General features: G+C 51.2%; 2 protein-coding genes across 2 annotated transcripts in view; one reads left to right on the plus strand and one right to left on the minus strand.

The window, feature by feature from the left end:
- The window catches only part of Inpp5a (inositol polyphosphate-5-phosphatase A), a 190,945-nt gene extending 173,655 nt beyond the window's left edge, over nucleotides 1-17,290 (plus strand). Inside the window, exons 12-16 of the mRNA XM_051145549.1 lie at nucleotides 4,264-4,337; nucleotides 12,950-13,061; nucleotides 15,435-15,503; nucleotides 16,234-16,321; nucleotides 16,405-17,290. Of these exons, the coding sequence (XP_051001506.1) occupies nucleotides 4,264-4,337; nucleotides 12,950-13,061; nucleotides 15,435-15,503; nucleotides 16,234-16,314 (336 nt within the window). The 3' untranslated portion in view covers nucleotides 16,315-16,321; nucleotides 16,405-17,290. The remainder of the gene's footprint in view (nucleotides 1-4,263; nucleotides 4,338-12,949; nucleotides 13,062-15,434; nucleotides 15,504-16,233; nucleotides 16,322-16,404) is intronic.
- A 1,775-nt stretch (nucleotides 17,291-19,065) lies between these two features.
- Nkx6-2 (NK6 homeobox 2) lies at nucleotides 19,066-20,680 on the minus strand. Its single transcript, XM_051147014.1, has 3 exons — nucleotides 20,222-20,680; nucleotides 19,969-20,141; nucleotides 19,066-19,771 (listed from the first exon to the last, which is right to left on the minus strand). The coding sequence occupies exons 1-3, from the start codon at nucleotides 20,625-20,627 to the stop codon at nucleotides 19,517-19,519; spliced, it is 834 nt and encodes a 277-aa protein (XP_051002971.1). The 5' UTR covers nucleotides 20,628-20,680; the 3' UTR covers nucleotides 19,066-19,516.
- Between the last annotated feature and the right edge of the window lie 4,936 nt (nucleotides 20,681-25,616).

The following is a 25,616-nucleotide window of genomic DNA, read 5'->3' on the forward strand; positions in this document are numbered from 1 at the left end:
ATAGCTTTGTTTAGTCGATATTCCCATCGAAATTGTATAATTAATTATAAGTGTGGCTGTCAGGGCTGCAGGATGGAGTGCCCTGGTGAGGATTTGGAGAGATTAAATTTTCCTTGGCTGTCCCAGGGCAGGGCTTGGGAATTTTCTAGGTGCTTGGCCTGTTGGATAGAGATGTTTTCTGTGTGTTTAGCAACCGCCCGGGCTCCGGGGGCATTGATTTTCCAAGCCCTTTTTTCTTTATCAGCGCGGTGTCCACGCAGCAACAGTGGAATTTGTGCAGCTGGGACGGCTCCTGACAGATGCATGAGGCCAGCAGCTGCTTTATCATTGTCCACACACATCGGTGCTGCTTTTCACTTTGTAATCAAGAAGAACGTTTTAAGATACATGTGAAATTGGTTATCATGTGTGTGAAAAATCTCAAAGAGATACAAATTATCAATTCACCAGCAGTGTGATGCAATTTCCAATCAGAAACCCCTCACATTTGATGGTCTGTGTGGACGGCGGCTGTAGCTTTTAATCCCCATCATCCCGTTGGTGTGGCAGGCCTGGAGCTTCAGGCTTTCTGCAGGCCAGTCACACAGGATCAGGATTTCACCGGCCTGCTGGTTGAGCAGGGAGCCAGTGGGTCCCATCTGTACTCCCACCCTCTATACATCAGAAGCAGAGTGAATGTTTCTAGTATGCACAGCTGACCTCCAGAGCATGCCTACTGATAGGCAGCGCCAGCCAGCAGGATGATGGAGGGCAGGTTCCAAGTGTGTCTTCTCCAGCATGAGGCTGAGGACATGCCTTAGGGTATGTGGAAGTAATAGGTGACATATAGGCTGGGGCCCTAAGTAATTACCAAAGACTTGGGCATTCTTCACATGCCATCCCTGAGGTCCCTTGCCATCTAAGCAGCCTTAAAAATCCAAACTAAGCCAGGCGTAGTGGTATACACCTGTAATCCCAGCACTCAGGAGGCAGAGGCAGGTGGATCGCTGTGAGTTCAAGGCCAGCCTGGTCTATAAAGTGAGTCCAGGATAGCCAAGGCTACATAGAGAAACCCTGTCTCAAAAAAAAAAAAAAAAATCAAAACAAACAAAAAACAGAACAAAGAAACAAAAATCCAAACTAAACATTTTTTTTCTTTAAACATTACAAAATTGAGCAAGGGTACTTTTAGACTGAAGGCCATGATGTGACAATACCCTCAGTACCTTGGTGGTAGGTACTTCAGGTCTAATACTCCAGACAGGACAGATGTGACAGACTCTGTGGGTTGGGTGAGTGACAGTGAAGCCCACTCACACATGTACAGGTCAGCAGCATCCTCATACACATATGGACACACATGTGCACAGCAAGCATCATAGTGTCTTCATCTTCGGGGGAGTGTCCAGCACTGGTCATGACCAACAACCAGATCAGTATTTAGTTTGATGCAGAGGCAGAAGCAAAGATGAACACATACAAGTAGTCTTCCGCGTAATCTCTCAGCCCAGCCACAGCTTTGAAGCAAAGCATATGTGTGTGTGTGCATATGTATATATGCATGAGTTTATGTATTTGTATGCATGTACATATGTGCATATATATAGCGCTGTATATGTACATATGTCCAGCTATGTATATTGTGCACATATAATATGTGAGTGTGTGTGTACAGAATGTTTGTCAAAGAGCTTTAGTGTTGATAGCATGGCTTGGGTACTGGGGCCATGGCAGAACTGAAGCACTGGAAAGCTGAATTGTATGACTAGTGGGTGGTCATGGACCCTTGGCCAGCCCTGTGTATCTGTCCTCTTCATGCCCAGGGGCCTTCTGGCCTGTGGTAAGTTCAGAGGAGTTTACAAGGCAGAGAAAAGTGTAGCCTAAAGATCCAAATGCTCCAAACGTTTCAGCTGCCCCTCTTGTGCTCACAAACTCCTGTGGACCCTGGCAGCCAAAGGCAGTGACTGCCCACCTCTAAGCAACATGTAACCTTGCACAAAAAAGGCACTTCATTCTCCAAGGCTAAATAAATTGTGTTGGCCCAAATTCCATCTCTGAATGGTCCCTGTCTATATGTGCTCCCAGCATTTGTATCCCTGCTGCTTCTAGAAGTCTAACCCAGAGTCAGGGTGGAAGGCAGAGCAGGCCTAGAGCCCACAGAGGCAAGAAGACTTGATCCTGATAAACCCAGGCAGGTATCATGCTAGGACTGTGGGCCTCGGAGCACCAGGTGGCCACAGGGCAGTGGATGCCCAGCCCACAGCTTCCTTGTGAGGACTCAATACTCTGCTATTTTCTGTGTCTAGGTTAGAACCTGATGGAGAGTAGGCCACATTCACAGCTGGACATTTTCTCAAACGTTGAACCAGCAAAGAGAAGCTCACAGCCCTAACCTGCAGAACATGGGAGAAGTACTCCACTTCTCATCAAGAGCCAAAAAATAACAGCCAGAGGCACAGAAGACCCATGAAACTGTCAGACAGCTGACATTCTAAGATCATAGTTGCTGAGGTTAATGGATGAACACCCAAGCTGAGCAGACATAGCTAAGAAGGGGTTTGTGAATGGGAGAATAAATGGAGGAGTGGCCCAGAAGCAGCACTGAAACTTAGAGGGTGTGGCAGAAGGTATGAGGCAGAGACAGGGTGAGTGGACAGAGGGCCCCAGCCATCAGGAGGAGATCACCTGCCTGTTGTCACACCCGTCTACATCACAAATCCTCAGGAAGCAATGAATCCTGAGCTGGAAGAATGGAAAACTTAGATACCAAGTGAAAATAGAAAAATGGAAAATGTAGACAAACATCAAGTAGGAAGAAGAAATTTCATAGTAACCCGAGGAAGTTGCCAAATAACACAGGAAAAGGCAGTGGGCAGTCCAGAACCACAGCAGCCAGAAGCAATGAGGTCGCTCCTGAAGAGTAGAGAGGCCTCTCAGGAGCCAAGTCAGGAGATCCCATGAGGCTGCATGCTCAGTAAATATGGAAAAGAGAGAGGATTTAGGAGGGTGGGATGCTATGCTACACACACACTTTCCTGAAACCATGTTAGCAGTGGCCTCTGTGTTTTGGTCCAGTGCACCTGTTGCTTGTGGTACTTTCTAACTTTGAGCTGCCTCCGGCTTCCACCCAGACCTTTGGGGAACACTGGCTCCTGACTCACACAGGCCACAGCTCTAAGCAAACACGTTTCTTCCTCTTTTGTTCACATGGTCAAGACCATAGTGGTGGCAGACAGGAGCCAGTGCTGGAGCCATTCCAGGCAGGGTCTGGAGACCTCTGGCTTGAGTCTGTGAATATCCAGCATGCCACCACATGGCTCTGAGGTTACGATATTAAATAAGGAGAGTCTGTCTGGGGTGATGGCTTACCCTTTCTCCTCTCCCATAAACAATATTGCCCCAGAGGGGGATTTCAGCTGCCCTTGACTTGACCCTTAGCCAGTTCAAAGTCACTCTGGCTGGTAGGAGAGGCGCCCAGCCTGGTGCTGATCTGATGAAGGCAGCTCTGGGAGGGGACACACAGGCAGGAGACCCATGATGGTGGGCAGGTAGCAGGCTGGCACACAAGTAATTACAGTGTACACATGCTGGTAATTGCACATTCAAGAATGATGGATGAGGTGGAAGGAAGAAGTGAAGACACGGTGTGGTTTTGAGGGGAGCCCCAGCGCGATGCCATGGCTACACACAGCTGTGGGGTAGGACATGATTAATGCATGGTATCCCACGGGGTCTTCATGGTGACTGGACAGAGCCATGGCTGGTGGGGACCTCTCCTACCAGCAGGCACAGTACTCTGACGGAAGCCTCCTGAGGGAGCCAGGCTGTCTGCTACCTCCTCTGCTTGCAAAAGTGAATGTTTCCACCCTGGTGGCTGCTAGACTCTCACCAGTGTGCAGATTTGGCTGCAGTTTATCTTGATCTTGCTCACTCTGAGGGTTACTTTCAGCATTGGACATTCTCCCTCACTCTGGAGAAAACTGCCAGGCCCCATTCAGGGGATGCTTGCTTTCCGACAAGTCTTCATGTGTCTCGTGTGAGCATGGCCAGGCAGTCTAAGCACTATCCTTGCACTGTCCAGCAGAGGCAGCTGGATGGCAGAGCCAGGCTGGCACCCCTGAGTCTTGGTGGTGATGGGTCTTGGTCTCTGAGTGGGGCAAAGTCACACTAGATGTTAAGGTCATTCCTATTTTTAGGAATTTACACACAACCCAGGTATACATAGACCACTGTCTTCTGGTGATGAAAAACAAGTGATTCTGTTTGCTTCTTTCTTTTCTTTAGCTCTTGGAATTTGACAAGGAGTTGTCTGTCTTTAAGGACAGACTGTATGAACTGGACATCTCATTCCCCCCCAGGTAAGGAGCCTTGCATGTGCCCAAGCAGGCAACCTTCCCAACAACCTCCTCAGGTGTGCCTGTGTCAGTGTCTGCATCCACATGCGTGTGTGTACACCTGTATCTAAGTAAATGCGTATGTGAACTCTTGTCTGTCTGTATGTGCCCTGTGTACATAGCACCTATGTATATCCTGATGGCATCTTTGCATGTATATCTGTCTTCATGTGTACTCCTTTGTTGTGTGCATCTTTCTACATGCATACACCCATGTGTATGAATTATGCCTTCTATCATTTCCATGGACTGAAGAAAAGAATTAGCTGTGAGTAGTAAATGATTCTTTTTTTTTTTTTTTTTTTTTTTTTTTTTTTTAAGACCCCTTTCCAATGTGAAAAAGAAATTGTAGCTTTTCAGGCACAGGTTTTGTGGTCAACATGCTGAGGATCTCTGGAAGTCTTGAGATTCACCACTCTGTGGCTTCCCCCGGGGAGTCCTGAAGCAGAGAAGCTTTACTCTGGTGCTCCTAGAATCTTGATAGCTGCAACAACAGCACTGGGTCCCTTCAGGTGTCCAGGGCTCAGAGTGCTGTGGGGTAAAGGAAAGGGGAGGGCCTGACAGGAGATAGTGTGTGGTATCTAGCAGACCTAAAGTGCACGATTACCCACCATCCTCTGCTGTGCTCTGCCTCATGGCCTTTGCATCTTCTTGGAAGCAGTGTGCAGAAGGTGGCTCCTGAGGGCTTCTGAGGACAGGAATTGTTGCAGGCATAAGCCTCCAGTAGCAGTGGATGTTTCTCCTCCCAGCCCTTTGGCTGCGTCAGATCCCAAGTCTTGAGACCTAATGCGGTGAGGAAACTTTCCAGCCAACTAACTGAGTTATGCCATCGACCTGATCATGTGACTGGTGGCTGTCTTACACCTTTCTGGTGGGAAATACCAGGGATCTTTTCCTCAGAGTGAGAATCCTACACTCAATGTGTCAGACAGACAGACAGCTTTTATCCTCTCTGCTAGTGTCACCCCATCGCTGTGCTAGCTATCTATGATCAAACATGACAGCAAGGGAGAGGCACTCCTTCACAAACCTAGACTCCCGTGGTTCTTTCCTTTTCAGCTGCCAACCTATACCCGCCTGACCTAGGAGACTAAGGTCAGAGGCCTGGATAGAGGGATGAAAAAACAGGGGCTGCAGGCCCTACTAACTCCTAAACCTAGGTTAGCACCCAAGCCAAGGTACTGGACACTTACACACTGGCTCCAAGCAGCAGGGCTCAAGGAGGTTGCCTCATGAGACTCTGACCAGACTCCCTGCCCTACATTCCAGCCCATTGGTAACAAGCAGAACCCTTGATCACACTCATGAGCAACAAGGTGACATTCCAAGTACATCCTGTCAAGCATTGAGAAACCTCCTCTGACCCTCATGTGGCTCTCAGACACTCTGAATATCCCCCAATGAATCATGGGTGTCTGTGGAAATGTGACACATGAGTAATGAAATGGGACCCATGTGACCAGAAGCTAAGTGGCTTGGGGTCTAGAGTGGGATGGGGACATGCCTGTCCCTCAAGACTTACAGACTAAAGTTAACATTTGTCTTGAGACTTTTCTCTCACTATTGCACACCAAAGGTACAGGGCAGGACCCAACCGGGCTGAAAATCCAGAGGGCCTTGTAGTCTAAGCCTGAGCAACTAAGAAAAAGCCCCTGGCCTACATGGCAACCAACAAACATACTTCCCCCACTGGCAGGATCAACCCTGTCATCTCTCACAGGGTTGAAGCCATCTTGACACACCTGCATGTTCCAGTCAATAGAACGTTGTGATAATGAGAAGAAGCCTGCATGATGACATCTGGAACTACAGGCCTCCCAGGACAGTGACTCTGAAGACCTCTGAAGGCCTGTTCCCTCCAGCCTGCTTATCAAGGATACATTCCCCTCAGTAGGGAGCAGAGGCAGCAGTAGATTTTTAAGGCAGAGTCTTTTACACAAACAGAAAAGAATGTGAGAACCATCTGTGCATTCACAGATGTCTGGGGAGGGGTGTGTGCAGGACAGTGCCCAGGAGTACCACTTGGGGAAGGTTGGTTAGCCTAGCAGAGAGTGCCAGAGTGCCCCTGAGACGACCATACCCTTCCTACTTCAGACCCGAGTTTGTTATATGAGATGTTCTGATGCAACTGTGGAAAGTGCCTTAAAAGAGAGTAGCATCCTGGGTGTTGGGGTAAAGCCTGGTAAATAATATGAGCCCTCAAAAGTGGAGATTCTTTGATGAGGGAGATCACATTCAGAGCTGAGAAGAGAATTCAAACATCATACTGGTCTGCCTGGAAGGTGAAGATAGCCTCAAACCGATAGCCATCCAATGGAAGGCCAATAATGAAATGGACCCATATGCCATCTTCCTAATGTGCATACTGAGCACATGGGAGGCTTTACCAGGCACTTGTTGGCTCATCTTAAAGATATTTCTGTTTATTTAGGGATAGCCTTCAAGTTTCCAAGATGGATAGGGAGAGGAGATTTTCCAGACTAAACTGTTGCATCCAATGTATGGACAGTTCCACATTCTGGAATGTCTTTGGCCTCTTCTCCAGTTATAGCATGCATCATTGGCATGGGTTTCAACAAAAGGCTTCTGAGGCCTGACCTCACAACTCAGGATGTTCACAGTGTCTTCCACCCCCACCCCCTGGGACACTGGTGATAACCCTCACTGCCCAGGAAGCACTGATATTCCTTCTCCAGGTTCTACTGGATTTTAAAACTGTGACAAACTGATAATGGTGGCCAATCAAGAGGGGAGGCTACCCTGGGTATACATGGAGACCCTGTCTCAATGCAACTAACACCACAAAACAGTTCACTGTCCCTATTGTGCTATCATGTATGGTTTGGAGAGCCATTCCATTGGAAGGAGCAAACTTGTAAGCTGGAAAAGAGCTGGGGGTCGGAGGGGCAGGGTGTGATCTGGTAAGTACCAGATACATTGTTAGGCTATAATAGAACAGTCTTGGGCTGGTGTGATGGTGCACAGCTTTAATCCCAGTAGTCAGGATGCAAAGGCAGTTCATGAGGTTTAGCCCAGCTAGGTCTACACAATGAGCTCCAGGCCAACCAGGGCTACACAGTGACATAGTGAGACCCTGTCTCAAAAAAAGAAAAGGAAAAACAAAAGCTAGCCAGCTAGCCTTAGATGTGCATAAAAATAGGGGTGTGTGTGTGTGTATGTGTGTGTGTGTGTGTGTGTGTGTGTGTGTGTATAAATGTGCATGGGTGATGATGTGTGCAGAGAAACCACTAGTGTTCATATTTGCCCATTTTTGTGCATGTGTGCATACTGTGTGGGTTGAATATGTAGTGTACAGGATGTGTGTATATGGTGAACTATTTTCATATGTGTATGTGGTATATAGCATATGCATACATAGGGTCTCCACGTCTGCATAGACATGCATTTTTGTGCTGGAACATGGATATTCACACATGTGCATCCCTGTGTGTATGTGTACACACATCAATATATATATATGTATACTTTCAGGGCTGTGGATAGGTGTGTACATGTGCACATGGCTGTATAAATTGTGGGCCTGTATATATAGGTACATGTGCAGGGTTTAGATGTAGGGGAGTGAATTCATGAATGTGTATGTATGTGAGTAGTAGGCACATGTTCATGTAAGTATGGTTGTATGTGTGCACAGCTGCTAACAAAGCAGTTTCTCACTGATAGACACACATGGTACTTCAGCTTATACATCCAAAACGCACTCCACTTGGAGCGGAGAAGTGGACCACAAGAACATGAGCTTTCTTGTAGCCCTGCTCCATAGGTAGGAACCTCACCATGGCTTGAGCATTGTGTAATCTGGGGAGGCTTTCAAATGAGCTGGGAGAAGCCTTCCTGGGAAGCAGCAGTGCCTGAAGCATCTGTTCTCCCTATGAGTTCTTTCCTATCCTGAGCTTCTGCCTGCACCGCATCACCAGGTATGACAGGCATGTATATGGGAAGCCATGGCAACTCCACCACCACACACTTTGGTCCTAGGAAGGAAGCCCTGGGGCGACCTCAGAACTGTACCCTTTTGTTGAAGGAATAGTGTCACCTCTTGGGCTTAAGGTCTGAGTGCTGGTCATACAACTACCCCGAGGGGCCCCCAGAATCCTTGTATTCCCATTCCCAAGATGCTTAAAAGAGTAGAGTGAATCTAAAATACCATGCTTGTTCTACTGACCTGAGTGTCACTATGGACGAGTGACACTGCTCACCTCTAAAGGCAGCTCCTGAGGTCTAGAGCTCTGGCTAGATGGCCAGGAACCTGTGTGAGGCTTGATGGCCATTTGAGATGTGGCTGTCCTCATGCAGAACAAGATGTTCTTGAGTACCAAGGATGCATGTACCAGGAACCAGCCAGCTTCCATGCATCCTTGAGGGCACGGGCACCTCCACATAACATGCAGTCTTGGCCCCATCCAGGGCTCTGCCTTTATTCCATGGTTTTGGTTTTGTTTTTGGTTTGTTTTTGGTTTTTTTTTTTTTTTTTTTTGGTTTTTCGAGACAGGGTTTCTCTGTGTAGCCTTGGCTGTCCTGGACTCACTTTGTAGACCAGGCTGGCCTCGAACTCACAGCGATCTACCTTGCCTCTGCCTCTCGAGTGCTGGGATTAAAGGCATGCACCACCACGCCCGGCTCATGGTTTTCATTTTTACTTCCACTTTCCAAGCTCTTTCTATATCTTGAGCAACCAAACCTCTAAGTAACTGTAATGGGGAGAAAACTGGCTAATTAACTGTAATGAAAAAAAATATTTTTCAAACAAAAATAATGTTAAAAGAATGGCAACCTCTCACATTTTAATTTTTACTTGTTAGTTTGACTAGACAAGTGACAGGAATGTGTCAGGCAGGTGCACAGGGAGAACCCTGTCCCCTAGCTATGGTTATTTCACTTTTCTCTCTGCTGACTTGTAGAAGAACACAGTGCTGTACTGAAAACCTGCTCTGGGCTCGGAATGGACCTGGCCCATGGTGTTTGATGACAGCGTGTGTTGGATGCTGAGTAGGGCAGGAGTTAGACATCACTCCAGAGCACATGGTGCCCTCATCAGAACACATGGGCCTCAGCAGACATGTCCTCACAGGGGAGGGCTGTCTGGCCCATTGAGCATGTGAATTTTGTGGTTGACCACAAACACCATCACATCCAATCCAAGAAAGACAGCTCTTTTTGTGCTCTCTTGAGAAGACTCTACTTGTCTGTCAGCCTGCCTCAAGAGTGGCACTGCCCAAACATAGACATACATACAGCAGCACAGCTGTACAACACTGGCCTGAGATGCCGCCTGCCTGGCCTGGAGCACAAAGTGCCTAGATGCTCACATCACACACTTTTTATTCCAAGGAACCATGTTTTACAGGACTGGGGCTTGAGAGGGTAAGTATTTACTCTGCACAAGTGTCTGTCCTGCTGCGAATGTGGTGCTGAGGGTGATGCCACAGAGCACTGCCTGGTTCCTGCCCAAGAACCTCAGCACCATGGAAACCACTGTCGTCATGGTGCCATTACTCCCTGGATCTTGGAAGGATTTGGGATTCCCTTACCCTGAGGCTCACACATCAGACTCCAGGAAGTAGCCCCAAAGCAACAATAACCAAAGTGCCACGGATTGTAGAATAGACATTTAGATTACAAAAGCACAAATGCTTCCAGGCCCTTAAACAAATCCACAAAGTGTGCGTGAGCCAGCCAGCCAGCCAACATGAAGTGGACCCTTTGAGATTCTATGTGAGCTTCGCCAATCAGCAGACCTACTGAGGCACCAGGTTGGCATTTTCTGTCTTGAGTGGAGTTTGCTGATGAATTTCTGTCCTGTGTGCACTTGGCTCAATACAAAGCTTAACGCAGAAAGGGCAGTTTGGAACCTTTTGGATCACTCACTCAGGAAACATTGAATGTGAAGAGCTCCACTCTCAGCAGTGAACAAACGGAGTAAGATCAATATTTTTATAACATGGATATTTCACCAGTAAGTTCAGCATTAGAAGTAGCATTGGTCACATTTGCCAAAAAATACAGAAACATGTATTCTGTACTGGTTACTATGGAAAGAGCAGAGGTTCTTGGGCAGGAACCAGGCAGTGCTCTGTGGCATCACCCTCAGCACCACATTCACAGCAGGACAGACACTTGTGCAGAGTAAATACCTCCCAATACCCATGCCAAGGAAGCTGTGGGACAGATCTGTCACAGGGTCCTGATTGCACAGAGTCCACACACAGCATGGAGACAGTCAGTGAACCAGTAGACAGAATCCATGCCTGCATGCTGTGGTCACCTGACAGCCATCATGAGCAAAGCCACCTCTGAAGCTATAGCAGAGGGAGCCAGGACAGGCTCCAGCCTCCCACCGCAGCTGCCAGGGCACTCTTGGGCGCCTCAGGTGCTTGGGTCTTCTACTTAAACATTTCAGAATTGCCAGGATCCTGGTGCTCCAGTCACTTTCTGTGGTTTTAGTCTCACTCATCCCTCCGTTTTCAGACATTTTAATGGTGACTGGTATCTTTGAATCCTAGTATCTGTTCATTGTGTGCCTAGACCTCAGTGCATGTAGAATTGTCCCCAGTGGAACTCCTTCTGTGATGTGCATGCACCAGGGCTAAGTTGCCCTTGATGCCAGCGCCTTTGATGCACCTGTATAGCCAACATCAAAAGCCGTGCAGGGGCTGAGACAGCAGCTTTCACCAGGTGAAAGCGGAAAGGCTCCCTGCCTGGCGTAGGGGGAGTCAGCCTTCTGCTCTCCCTCTTCTGAGGACAGCCCCAGTGCCACCTGAAGACCTTCTTTAGCTTGTTTCCCTGTGGTCCATGAAGGGCCAAGAATCGAAGCAAAGACCGTGAATCACACTGGCTTCCTCTCCCCACCACCCTGCGCCTGCACCCTAGGACTCAAAACACAACAGGCTTTGTGCTTTCTACAGTGTGGTCATGGGGACCATGGCAACACTATCCAAGCCTAGCTCGCCCAGATCTTGAGCCTAGCCTTGTCACCCGAGCCAGGCTGGCTGCAAGCAAACAGGCAGCAAAGGGCCGCTGCCCACATCCTGACAGATTTTGAGGGGTGAATAGGAAGGGAGGTAGCGTGGAGGCAGCACAGGTGGACAATTGTTAATTTTATCAGTACTGCAATTAATAATGAGGATTATTTCCGGAGCTGTACAGAGCTGAGATAGGGCTGGTTTGCCCCGCCTCCCACCCCTTTGGGGGTTTGCTTCCAGATAAGTCTTCATGCACAGCCCTGCCAGCATTAATCATCCGCATGCAGCCACATCCAGGCCTTCGACTCTGCTGAGCAGCCCCTGAAAAGAAGCTGGACAGGCTACATAGCCCATGTTGGCCTCCCCAGGCCTGCCTGGATCAGAACTTCCTATTTTTGAATTTGGGGTATCGGAGAACACCTCAGGCTTAGAGCTGAGGGTACTCCTGGTCACCCCTCAGCAGCAGCCAGAGTTGGCTCTGAGTCACATAGGATCCAAGGGAACCTGGAGCCCCAGAACTTGTTAAGTGTAGGCAGCACTGGGAGATGTGCAGTCCCTGTCTCTCCAGTTGTACTCTGCAACTCATGGAGGAACCTAGTATGTGTAATCAGTGACTGTTGCCCCTGGTCACAGAAGGGTTCTTCCCTGCCTTTTAACTGTTCTGGCTTCACAGGTCTATACAGGCTCTCGTGGCATTCCCTGTGCCTGGGAGACAGAACTTCCACATCTACAGACTCACTGGGAAGTCACCTAGAATACCCAGACGCAGCACCCAGTGCTCCCACTAGACTCTGGTCCTGGGCTAGTGGTAGGGCATCCAACAAGATCTCTAGGACAGCAGGGTCTCCAGGGACAGTGACCTGTGGTCAGAGTTGTTGTCATATATGAGTTGATGACTTCTAAGAACATGTTAAGTACAGGGCATGCTGATACCCACTTACAGGGAACTAGAGGCAGGAGGTTCAGGAGTTCAAAGTCATCCTTAAACACAGTTTAAGGGCAGCCTGGGATACAGGAGACCCTGCCTCAAAAACAAAACAAATACCAACAACAAAAACTAAGAGAGTCTGTGAGGTGACAGAGCAGGTAAGAACACTTGCCACCAAGCCTGGTGACTTGATTCCATCCCTGAGAAAGCACGTTGCACTTTGAAAGAGAGTCTTTATGGTCTGGAAACCATGTAGAGTATGGATATGCAAACACTTGGGCCAGTCAAATTCTGGGAAAGTCTGTCCCCTAGCCAGTTCTACATGGAACTCATTCTGCAGTGTGGTCCAGCAAGTGCATCCATGTGTTATTGTTTACAAGGATGGTGGGTTGGTAGGTCCCCAGGGATGGCTGGCACAGGAGGCAGGTGGCCTTTCCACAAGCTCAGGCAATGAGTACAGGCACAGGCCTCTGTGTGAGTAAGGAACCAGCCAGCATGACCCATGCAATATATAGGTACATGCAAAACCAATTTTGATAGGGACTTTTGGGTTTCAAGTTTGGCTTTATATTCTAGAAACCTCTCGCTGTGTGTCCTTTCAGTCAGAGCTTGAACGATTGCTGTAACCAGAGTGTGCTTGATGCTTTGTTTCTATGTCTCCACAGCTACCCGTACAGTGAGGACTCCAGCCAGGGAGAGCAGTACATGAACACGAGATGCCCTGCTTGGTGTGATCGCATCCTCATGTCCCTGTCTGCCAAGGAGCTGGTTCTTAAGGTAAGAGGGAGCCCTGGACTAGCCAGGGAGAGGGACCACCCAGCCTGGGGGCACTTGAGTAGAGCCAGTTGATTGTAAGATGAGTGGAAGAGAAGTGCTTAGTCGCCTCTCAGGTAGCACTCAGACACAGGCGGGGTGCCCCTGTCATCTTATTAGAAGCCCAAAGACCCTGGTCACAGCAGGGTCTAACAACTTATTGTGTAGTGGTCTGTGTTTGTGTGGGGGTTCATAGGTAAAGCAAAGGCGGTTGCAGCTGGGCTCAGCAGGGTCAAGATGAAGGGGTAATGTGCTCAAGTCACAGAGAGGGAGGGTTTTCAGATTCCCCATTATTTTCAGTCCCCATATTTTTATATGTAAATTGCACATTTGAAAAGTACCAATATATGAATTAGCTCTCGGCCTCATCCATCCAGATCTAACAGTGAAAGGGCAGACTCATGCAAGGGCAGCCATTGGAACAGTGTATGTAGATCCACGGTCAGTCTGAGGTGTAGGCGCCATGGTAGGAAGAAGCAGGACAAGGGCCTACAGTGACTGGGGACGTGTGTGCTCTGCTGCTCCATCCCTACCGCTGGCATCCTGTGCTGAGGAGGGAGAAGCCCCTCTCATGTAGTCTCCATAAGCTGTCCCTGTGTGAAACACCCACCCACACACCCGCGGTCCTCAAGAAACCCTCCCCCAGCTTGTGAGCTAGTCCCCGCGGCTCTGCCGGTCTTCACTGTGTAGCCACTGTCCCCCAGATACTAGGCTTTTCAAGACTCCTGTGCTCCAGGGCATGCTGGTCCCAGCCCTGAGGAGGAATTTCCAGGCAGGAATGCCAGAACAGAGGAAGGGTGTTGATCAGAAGCCCCTTGGGTCTGCAGCAACCTTGGCACACAACCCTACTTTCTAGTGTCATGGGCAAGACATGTGCCCCAGAGTGATGCCATCTCTGAGGAAAGCCCCTTGGGAACCTGAAGCTACGTTATCTGTGACATGGACCTACTTGTCAGCTTCCTGGAGATAGAAGGGAAGAATCAGACATATAATAGAGCCACCCAGTTCTACACAGTAGACAGTCTCAGCCCCTCCATGGGACTTGGGTGGACAGAAGACACCGATGTCATCCACCACAGTTAAGATCATAAAAAGTGCACCTGTGGTAAGGTTCTTAAGATAAGTGGACTTGGATTAGTGACCGGAAGGCTGCCAGGAGCCTGTAAGGCCCTGTGGGGTGCTAGGCATAGCTCCTGGAAGGCAACAGGGGAGCCTGTTTGCATGCACTCAGTGCTCACATCTCCAGACCCAAGGTTCATACTTCAAAGCCACCGTTGCAGACCAAGCCCTGCCCTTTATCTATGCCACTGAGAATAAAGCTTTTAGGAGAGTTTCTGCCTGCGGGGGCTGGAGTCTCTGGGGCCCACAGCAAGCCTCCCCCAGAGTGCCTCCAGCTGCCTCCCTGGTACCATCCATCATGCCATGCGCTAGTGCCCTCCTCATGTTCTGTTCTGCTTCCTGAGTCCTAAAACGCCAGGCTGTGGGGTGCCTGGGAGTCTCGGTGACGAATGCTCAGTGAGGTGTGCCTTCATCCTGTCTGAACCCCCCTGTAATTTGTTTATCTGTCCAAAGATTATGCAGCTGAAAACCCACAATTTTATGCTGCCTTTGTAAATTACCATGCCGCACTTGATGGATGTTTCCCCACTTCCGAGGAGTCGGCCACATGCTCCTGAAAGATGGGCGAGTGTTCATGCATGCGGTGCTGAAGGTTATGTTTTCATACTTTCTGGCAGGCGACCATGCCGGAAAGTAAATCCTGACCTTAAGCTTCCTACTGCATTAAAGATAAGTCAGTTTTAACTTTATCGTTGTAGATGTTTCAGTTCCAGGTATCAAACTCCAGCCTGCTCAGAGTTGACTGACTGATCAGCATTGACAAAACCTCAGCCTTCAAACCCAAAGTCAAGGGGTCTGCCAGGAAGAGCAGGGAGCAGTTAATTAATATGCATACGTGGCCTGGGACAGCATGCTCTAGGTTAATAAAGCAGGCTTTCAGAACAAGAGTAAATAGGGAAAATGGGAAACAGATGAGCTACTCAGTTAAGGAAGCTCTGAGTGGCAGTAATTGCAGGACTAAGGCTCTGCGCTGATTGGCAGACAGACAGAGGAGACCTGGAGGAGTCCTGGCCCCTAGGCTGACCTGCCTCCCTCTCCTCTAAAAGCAGGGCTCCTCTCAGCAGAAGAGCCAGCCACAAACTGAGATGTAGCGAGGCCCCCAGGCCTTTCTGCAACCTCTCTGATCCCAAGGACCCCAAAGTCCCTGCCTGTTCCCTCCTGGCAGGACTGCAAATTGCCTCAGCCTTCTTATACCCCACTCTCTCTGTTTGCTTCCAGTCAGAGAGCGAGGAGAAAGTTGCCACCTATGACCACATTGGGCCCAATGTCTGCATGGGAGATCACAAGGTGAGATGTGTGCAGTGTGTTGCTGGGCCCGGGGGGAAACCCTGGGGAGGGGAGCATCATCTCCTTTACTCTGCCTTTACCAGCCAAGCAAGCTTGATCGGAGTTAACTTCGTTTTAATAAATTATCAAAGGATGGGTGGATTGTAAGCAGGAGAAGAAATGATTAGTCATAACAGAAGATAATCTCACTGTGTGTCGTCAGCTGGTTATGGCTGAAGGCTGCTTCTCGAGTACACATTGGGACTGTGTTCCTGGCCTTTTATGCTGAGCTCATGTCTGTAAGAGTGGTAATACATGTGTCACAGACCAGGTGTGTACTGACCATCTGCACAGACTTCCCACGTGCGACTGTTCCCTGAATCCAGAGTGGCCCAGGGTCCCCAGTGGCACTGAGGCCAGGTGACAAATCTCAGCCAAATTAGATAAACTCACATCTTCCATATCCAAGGGCTCTGAGCTAGGGACACTGCATACCCTAGTCATGGGTACATATATCCTTCTGCATGGACCTTACTCCACAGTTCCTTACACCAATTGCTATCTAGCCCCCTACCTTCCTTACAAGCACAAAGAGGGTATGTGGGTCCTTTCATGGCCCAGCTCCCAGCCTACTGTCTCAATCCGTGTTTTGTACACATGACTGGCCTTCACCTCCTCTGGACTCAGATGCTCAGGTGACGCCAGGGCCCAGACCTGTGCGTGCTGACCACCTCCTTTTCTCCCACTGCAGCCGGTGTTCCTGGCCTTCCGAATCGCACCTGGGGCAGGTAAACCTCATGCCCATGTGCACAAGTGTTGTGTCGTGCAGTGACGTGGTGGTAAATATGGCTCCTCCTTGCTCTCCTTTCTGCAGCTTTCTTGGTGTGTTTGATCCTTTAACAAATTACTAATTCTACTCCAGGGAAGAGGTGCCAGCGCCATGAGAGGATCCTCGAGAGACCTCCTTGTAGCAGAGTATCGAACTCACCCTCCTAACAGCTGCATCGGAACCCGCCCAAGCATCACCTGCGAGATGGCCAGCCGGCCCCACACTTTGCTTCAGCCTCCGGACCTCCGGAAAGCCTCACATACCTCACTGTCGTGTCTGTCACGTGACATTGTAGACATATTGGGTTTAATCAAGCCACAGTCCTATTGCCAAAACTCTAACAGACAGCAGAGCGCCTGTATTTTAGACTTCACAGTTTTCCATTTTTAACGATTGTCTGTGGAGGAAGCTTCTCCATTTAGAGCCCCAGGTGTTCAGCGTCCCTCTCTGCCAGGAGGAGTGTGCCGGGCACTAGCCCAGGCAGCAAGGCTGCCCTGTGTGCTCAAGCCCGAGGCCCCGAGGTCTGACTCTACTGCCATGTCACATGGCGTCTGAATCACACTGCAGCTGCTTTCCATTTTTATATATATAAATACATATAAATATATACTTTTTAAAAATAATTTATAAATCTTACCAAAACTTATGCTGAATATACTTTCCAGTATGAGTGCACGAGTGTCCTAAGCAGGCAGAACCGCAGTCTAGTTGAATGGCGAGTCCATCAGCAGTCAGCACCAGTTCCTGAGACAAGATCTAGCCAGTGCCCAGGGGTGAGGGGCCCCTTCGGCATGCCTGTCCTAGCAGCTTGTCACTCTTCTGCCTTTTTCTGTGTAATATTAAGAACTGAATGTGAAGTTTATAGCTAGCCTGGGTGTACCTTTTAAGAATTTTGTAAACCGTTTTGTCTGTCTTTTGTTACCGTTTTATGGTGCCAAGTATCCTACATTAAAACCATAATCTCGTGGGAGAATTAGAAGTAGCCTCGTCCACTTCCCACAGATTGCTTCTAGCATGGGCTGTGTGTAAACGTGGCAGAGAAGCGTCGGGTGATGCTGGGCACAGCCTGTTGCCCTTACTCACACCCAGCACTGAGTACCACGGAAGGCGCCTGCGGAGCCCGCTGAGGAAACACAGCGTGCTTTTATTGACTTACTTCTGAACACTACAGTTCCTGGATGGGGCGGAGGTGAGAGTTAATGTCGGTTTCCCTAGAAATCACTCAAGTCCGGCCTGTGTCCTTGATGGCAGGGTCGGATCTGTGACTGCCATGGTCGCTGCTTGCCAATGTGCCATGTCCGCAGCGGTTGTCTGTGGGTTCCAGCTGTGGGTCCTTCCTCCGAAGGCCTCTGGAAGTGACTGCTCGGTTCCTAAGCAATAAAATTGATCATGGTGAAAACAGATCCTGATGCTTTGTCTCCTTGCTTCACCCTCCCGTGCCTTTGAAATGCTGAGTGCCAGGAGTGGCCTCCTTTGTGCCCTGTTTGCTCGCCTCCATTCTGATTCTGGGAATGTCACAGTCCCATTCTGCCACAGGGCACCAAGCCCTCAGAAAAATCACCTCTTGGACTTCTTTTTTTTAACTGTAGTGAAAAAAGGCTGGTCTCACTCTTTTAAATGGAATTGTACAAATGCTTTTTTTTTTCTTTTGCTTTGTACAAAACCTTTATCAAAATTTCTCTGCTCTGAACTTTGCCTGAGAAACAACACACTGCCCCATTTAAAAGAAAAAGAAAACCTTCCTTTTAAAGTCAGCCAGTGGCTCAAAAGAAGCATTTGACTTTGGTGAGGGAGCCTTAGCACAAAAGGCAAAACAAAACGTTAAGCTTTTCATGGTTCTAATAAATATTTTTAAATGCCCTACGAAGAGAAATCTTGCGATTAGCTCGTTTGGAAATTGCACACTTACATCCATTGCTTTAAGGTGCAGCTGTGGAGTGTGGGATGGTGCGTAGGGTTTTGTGAAGCTGAAGATGGTTTTTTGCTACAGGGAACTGTAGCCCTGAAAGGTCCTACGGTGGAGAGGCACCAGGCTCTTACCTGGCTGGGCATGGGTCACGGGCCTTACTGTGGGTCTAGCTCAAATAGGAGTGACCTGGCTGAGGGCCCTCCAGTCAGCCTTCTAAGAAATCAGTGGTGGGTGTTGGGGCTGCTGACATAGGCTGCAGACTGTAAGCGCTTTAGGCAGGATTCACATTTCTGCAGTCCGGCTTAAAGCCACACTTTTCTCCCAATGAAAGCCTGTTAAGACTGATAGCCTGGGGAGCAGAGCCTCAGGCCTTATTACCCATAGCTGGAGTGTTTAGTAATTAATTATATTCAAAATATTCGGGATTCAGACTAAACAGGATAATTATTACAAAATACCTGTGACAGAAACAGGGACACTGAAGAACAGGGCACACTCATTGCGCCAGGTTGAAAAAAAAGATTAAAAAAATAATTAGTGTGAAGGCGCCAGCTGCTTGGGGACAAGCCTTGCTGAACTTTGGGGAACCCTTCTAAAATGTTTTAGTGTCAGCCCCAACTTCATTCATTTGGGTCAAGGCCACCCAACGTGGTACATTTGCAGTCTCGGTGCAGTGGGTGCATTGGCCACAGGAAATGAAAATCATACTTGCTTCCTGGGGTCTCTTCCACCGAGTTCCCTGCTGGTCTGGCTCCGGCTCCTTCAAGCACTGCGCTGCGGTGTCCTTCCCTTCCGGGGCGACAGAAGCTGCCTTGCCTTGGTTTCGGATGCTCAGTCTCATCATCACCTCTGCGCTCCTGCAGGCTGCCATCACCGTGTGCGCTCTGGGGCCATCGCTATGCGCTCAGCCTCTGAACCGAACGCGCACACGGGCCCTGGGTTGTCATCAAGCACTGTCGCGCCCCCCTGCGCCAGGCTCTGACGCCCACCGAGAGAACAGACTAGGTGGGGTCTGGAGGATTCTGCCGCCAGCCCGCCCGTTGGCGCCAGCTCCGTACGTAAGAAACACGATGTGCAGCCTTGGGAGCCAAGGCTCCAACCGGGACGTGTTAAATAATTTATTGATTATACAAAGTGACCGGCCCAAACCCCGCACTCGCGCCTCACGCCGAGGCCGCGCCAAAGTCCGCTTTATAACTTATTCTGTAAAAATATATATACACACTGCGGCTGGGCGGCTGGCGTCGGGGCATGCCGCGCGCCCCGGTTCCTGGGTTCTCTGGCCTGGCCGCATCCTCACAAGGCGTCCCCTGCGCTGCCGCCGCACGGGCTAACCAGCGCCAAGTTCGAGGGTTTGTGCTTTTTGAGAAGCCGCGTGATCTTTTCGTCGTCGGAGTTGGGGTCCAGGGGCCGGTTGTACTCGTCATCGTCCTCTGCATCTGAGCCACCCACCTTCAGCTTCTCGGCATCCGAGTCCTGCTTCTTTTTAGCAGACGCCATCTCTGCCGCGTGCCGTTTGCGCCACTTGGTCCGCCGATTCTGGAACCACACCTGGGGGATTGGAGAGGGACCATCAGGCAGGCACCGAGGATTGCCGCACCCGACCAAAGCACTCCCGTCCCGCCTAGCACCAGCGCTTTCCGCGGTCCGGCCGCAGCCGAACTGCCACTAGCAGGCCAAGCCGTTCGCAGGACGCGGGCTCCGGGCCCCGCCTCAATACTGCTGGACCCCAGCCCCTTCGAGCTCACCTTCACCTGGCTCTCGGTCATGCCTAGAGAGTAGGCAAGCCGCGCGCGCTCTGGGCCTGCCAGATACTTGGTCTGCTCGAAAGTCTTCTCCAGCGCGAAGATCTGCTGGCCGGAGAAAGTAGGCCGCGAGTGTTTCTTCTTGCCATCCTTGTCCAGGACCCCGCCGGCTTGGGCTGCGAAGAAGAGCCGGTGAGCGCAGTCCGTGGCCCGCGCCCAGCCCCTTTCCTCACCGCATCCCGCGCGGGCCACTTACCGGAGCCGGCCAGGCGCGGGTCCCTCCAGGGAGAGCCCTGAACCACCCCGGGCCAGAAGATGGGCGGGCGCCCAGGCAATTCGGCCAGCGGCTTGGGGTAGCCCCGTGCCACCGCGGCCGCGGGCCCGAAGTAGACACCTGCAGACGAGGCGAGCCCGTTGAGGCGGGGCAGACCTCCTAGGAGGCCGCCACCCGCTGCGCCCACCGGCCGCCCTAGGATGTCGCTGATGCCATGTGGAGTGCCTAGAGGCAACTGCGCGCCAAGGCTGCCTAGGGCGGGTGCCTTGAAGCCGGCCGGGCCCTGCAGCGCGTAGGGGAACAGCGACGTCTTCATCTCAGCCATGTTGTGCAGCGCAGCTAGCGGCGCGCTGCTCAGAACAAACGCGCCCGGGCGGTTAGCGTCCATGGGCGCCGCCGCCTCCGACCCGGGCGCCCATTCGGGCCCCGCTGCCACCGCCCGCGCCCGCCGGCTCGGGAAGTTTGCGCTCTGCGCCGACGGGCGCCGGCTGCACTGGGACCCGTGGAACGCGTTCACGCGGACGCCGACGGCCCCCGCGGGAAAGCGAGAGGACCGACGGCTGCTGCGCGGAATGGGCCACGGTCTGAGAGAAGACAGGAATACTAGGGTAGGTGGCGGCGGCAGCTCCGGGGCCGGTCGGAGCGGCGCCGCGCGGGACGGACGCACTGATAACCGCGGGGCCTTGGGCGCGGCGCGCGCGCTGATTGGCTGTAGGCACTGACGACCAGGCCATTGGCCAACGTCCGGCCCGTCTGCGCGCGCCCCCGCCGGCCGTGCACTCCATGAAGGGCCCATTAGCACGGCAGGTGCCTCCGGGGCTGTAAATTTGCCCCCTGATTTATCTCCCCAGAGATGAAATAAATCCCGTTGGATGGGAGTTTAGTTAGGCAAAGGTTTTAATGGGAAAATCAGGAAAAAATACGAGAACATATTTTATCGACCGAAAGAATGCAGATTTCAAGATCCACTTCGCAAGCTCAGTATGCCTAGTTTAGGGAAGAGCCTAGGCAGGGGGCAGCCACGGATCAAGAGCTTCATATCCTGTACCAGGGGCCAACCCCTGTACTGCGACTCCTTGGCCTCCCCAGCTGTTGGTGGTGCGGGTTGTCGTGAACTTATGGGTATCGCTTTTCTGGTGGGTTCCAAACGCAAAAGGGTGGTGTGGAGTGACTAGCTAGATTTGGCTTGCTCAGATCTGTTTTTTTGTTTTGTTTTGTTTTGTTTTTTAATCTGTCAACAGATAGCTCCAGGCAATGTCGGGACAAGGCCAATGGCCCCAGTACACACACACCCTATTACAGCATGCTGCCCTGCCCTCCACGTCCGAAATCCTTGAAGTTGGCTGAGGTATCTGAGAGAGGCCAGGTTTTCTGATTACTACGCATTCACCAGGGAGGTTAGTGGAGCCCACAGACTTTGAGACCCAGGACCAGGATTCGCCTGCCCGCGGCTTTTAGGCTCAGGCAATGAGGCCCAGAAAGCACCAGTCTCAGAATTCAAAGTCCAAGATGAAAAGAGCACCACACTCTGTGGCTTAAGATGGGTGTGCGCTTGCAGTCTAGCGGGCAGAAGAAGGGCTATAGACCGACCTGTGGGGCCCACTAGGCCCTAATTCCTTTTCTTGTAGAAAAGAATTCAACTGCTGAGTGGTGAGAGGATGTAATTGAGATTTACAGCCCTGGCTAGAGCAGCACGGTAGGCTCCGAGGTTTCACATTGGTACTTTTCTTCTGTCCTTTTGGGTGGTGCTTACTGTTAACCTCATAATACCTCGTATTGGTTGTGATACAACCTGTGGGAAAAAGAACCGACTGTTTCCTGTCCTGGGGAATCTAGGTAGAGGCCCCGTGTCTTTTGGGGGCAATTTGTTAATAATAACGACTTTCCCTTTTTGCCCTGGTCTCCAAGGTTTTTTGTATTACGGACGAAAGTGATCCGAATGGCTCCACGTAGGGGCCTAAAGTCCAGTCCCGCTGGTCCTCTTAGAAGTCCATTTTCGTTTGTTTTTTTGTTTTGTTTTGTTTTGTCTAATGGAGACCCATGGTGTAAAGACCCCGACACTAACTGTAAAAAACAACAACAAAAAACAAAAAACAAAACTTAGGTCAAGGCTTGGAAAGCCATTTTATAGCGGGAACTGGAAATAAGTTCTGTGGTCGCCCCTGACTCGTGCATGACCCGGCATCTGAAAGACCTTGCGCGTGTGACCCTCACCCATCCTCCCGTACGCAGTGGCCCCTAGCGCCTAAAGATTTCAGGGTACTGGCTTCCTCGGCTGAGTCTGCACTCTCAAGATCTATTTGGGCGCGGCCAGCTACGAGCGGCCCAGGAGCTAGGCTCAGTTCCCTCCGGCGCGGAGCACACCGCCCTCTGGACCTCTTGGCTACCGATTGTTCCTAGGACCTCAGAGCTACTTCCCTCCAGTCCTTAGACCGGCCCCTGTCCTCGCTCTCCCTCCATTTCGATTACGACCGCGTGTGCTCTGAGGATCTGGCCATCCGGAGGACAATCCCTGGTATAGTGCGGACTTTTCTGGGTTCGCAGGACCCAGGGAGGGAGGCTAGAGCCTCCACCTATAGAGAAGAGGAACCCAGAGCTGTGAGTGGCAGGGGGTGGGGCGGGAAAATGGGGGGCGGGCCGAGTGGGAGGTGCTGAAACCCTCCCACCTCACCCTAAGCCGACACTGAACCCGCTAGGAAGAGCGCGGGTCCTCCGAACAAGTGTTCCGAGAGGCGCGTGGCTAAAGAGGGCAGGTATGCTCTGGCCCCTCGCATGCTCGCGGCGCCCAAGGCTGTGGCGCAGGAGGCGTACCGCAGTTCCGTGCTCGAGCCTTGGCTGTTCTCGATGCCTGTCCCGGCCTCGTTAAATCTGGGGAACGGAGAGATCTTGAGAGTCTGGGTCACTGTTTTGCTCCGTGGCCCTGGATCTGTGCACACCTATTGACCCACTCCAATTGCGTCCGAAACCCGCCGAGTAGGGAGAGGGGCAGCCTTCTGACTGGATACTCCTTGCCTTGCTCCCCTGGGGTCAGAGACCCGGGGTATGGTGAGGCCAGTGTGCCGCCGGATGAATGAAGGAGTGCGGGCTGAGTGCTGAAGTGAGTCACTTTCTGCAGGCGCTCTCTGCTGCCTAACGCGTCAGGCAAGTTTCCTGTCCTTAATAGGGCTGGGCACTGAACTGCTTTCCCCCGGTGTAGGCGGCCATAATTGAAGCACTAAACTGCCTCTTCCCCACAGAGTTTCCACTTGCAGGAGCTTCTGCGTCCCCAGGCTCTGCCCTCTGGGTTGGGCCAAAGGTGATGCCCCCTCAGCGACCCACCCTCGCGTTCCAACTGGTTGGAAGGGTGCTAGAGCCTGCAGCCTGCCTTCGGAGAAAGCAATCCCTGGGTGCTCCTTACGTGTGGATGTGGAGAGGTTCGCCACCTCCTGGTCTTGAAGAAAATGTCTGATAAGGAAGACGGCTGGAAGACCATTTGTTCGCTACCTGGCACTTTACTTAGTCTATGTGTACTTGTTGTGAACCGTTGTGTACCTAGTGGTCCTGCCCTGGATGAGTGCCCTGGAGGTAGCTAACTGATTTCCAGGACCCCTTCCCGCTTGCTGGAGGGGCGAATGGAATTTAGTTAGGGAGTAGTGCGGGGCGGGGAGAATTGGTGACCCACCTGGAGTGAAAGGGTGTCTCCCAGAAGCCGCCCTGTCAGTGAGTTCGTGGGAGGAGACTGGTTTTGCGACGTGCAAGCTGGAGAGACACCTAGACACTAAGGAAACAGTTGGCTAGCGTTGCTCTAGGCAGCAGCTGCCCTTGCTGCCCAAGGCTCTCTCGTCTTGGCAGCCCTTAAGTAGCTTTATCCTTTGCACAGGTGTGAACACTTCCCAAAATGTCTGTGAGTGACTCAACAAACAGGGTTCTAGACTTGGGGCTCGCCTGCGTGAGGGAAGGGGGGTGCTTTCACCAGCCTGGGGTGTGTGGGGGGGAGGGAGGGAGGGAGGGAGGGAGGGCAGAGTACAGCTGTCAAACATCTGTGCAACGCTCATCTCGTTCGACATAATAGGGAAGAGTTCGACATAATAGGGAAGAGGTGAGATACTAAGGGTTTGGCATAAAGAAGATCTAAGCTGGCACCCCGCCCTTCAGAATTTCTGTGACTTTTGAGGAGTGCTCTGGGGTTGCTGAAAGCCAACAAAATGAGAAAATGGTTGCCCCTTTCCCCAGCGCCCTCTAGTGTCGTACCCCCACCACAGCCGACAAAAGGTGTTATAGACCCCAGGCCTGGCCAGTAATACTGAGAGAAGGGCATTGGCCCAATGGACCGGGTGCAGGTCCTGGGGCAGAGGTCTTTTCCTTTCTTCTCCCACCTGCTCAATTCCTGCCATCTGCCTTGACTCCCTTTCCAGCAGAGGCCAGTGTGGACCAGGCTGAGGCCCATGCTGGCACTCCAGGTCTCTTGTGGATGCAATGCCCATGTTCTCTGGGACTGGATAAGTGCTAATTAAATAAGCAAAACCTATGCCAGAGCAGTGGGTTCCAAAGGGTTCCAGGGGCTGGGTGGTAGCCCACACATTAACCACAGCAACCAGGAGGCAGAGGCAGGTGAATCTTTGTTGAGTTTAAGGCCAGCCTGGTCTATATATCAAATACCAGGCCAGTCAGGGCTAGGGCTTCCAACAAGGCAGTGCCTCAAAACAAAAACAAAACAGTATGTGGAGGCTTCATTTGAGATCCTTCTACTGCCAACAGTTGTTAAAAGGGAAATGTGGAAGAAGATGGGGGACAGGGAAGCAGCACTCCCCAGCAAGGGGTCCCAATATACAACTGAGCCTGCAAGGACCTCTGCTGAAACAGCACACATCTGGGCCTGGGACTCAAGAACAGTCGGAAGCTAAAGGTGAGCTAGAAAGCGGGCTTAAGGCAGGATGGAAGTTAGCCCTCCACTTCTTGACAAGAAGCCACTGGAGCAGCAGGAAGAGCTGGAGAGATCCCTGAGTTAGGGGAGTGGAAGCCCCCTGAGTTTGGCCATGGAGGTCAGGGTTCCCTGTCCTTTCCCCAGACCTTCTGGCTTTGCTCAACTCGGCCAGGCATCTTCTGCCCCGTGAGCCCCACCCTGCACTCCATCCCACCTCCTCACCCCAGTTCTCTTCTTCACAAGCCTTTTGTATTTTTGATATGTGCAGCAGCTTCCGGGGAAATATAGTGAACTAGGGATTTTTTTTTGTCATCCAGTTTCTCCCATGATTCTGCTGAACTGACTCCACCTTCTCCACCTTTCAAGTCTCAAAACCTACCAACAGCATCCAGGAACCTGTGTTCGGCAGCACCTTTGGCCTGTGGCACGCTCTTCCAGCAACCTGAACTGTGAGCGATGCTGGTCTCTGTCAAG

This window comes from Acomys russatus, chromosome 5 (assembly GCF_903995435.1).
Source record: "Acomys russatus chromosome 5, mAcoRus1.1, whole genome shotgun sequence".
NCBI classification, from domain to species: Eukaryota; Metazoa; Chordata; class Mammalia; order Rodentia; family Muridae; genus Acomys; species Acomys russatus.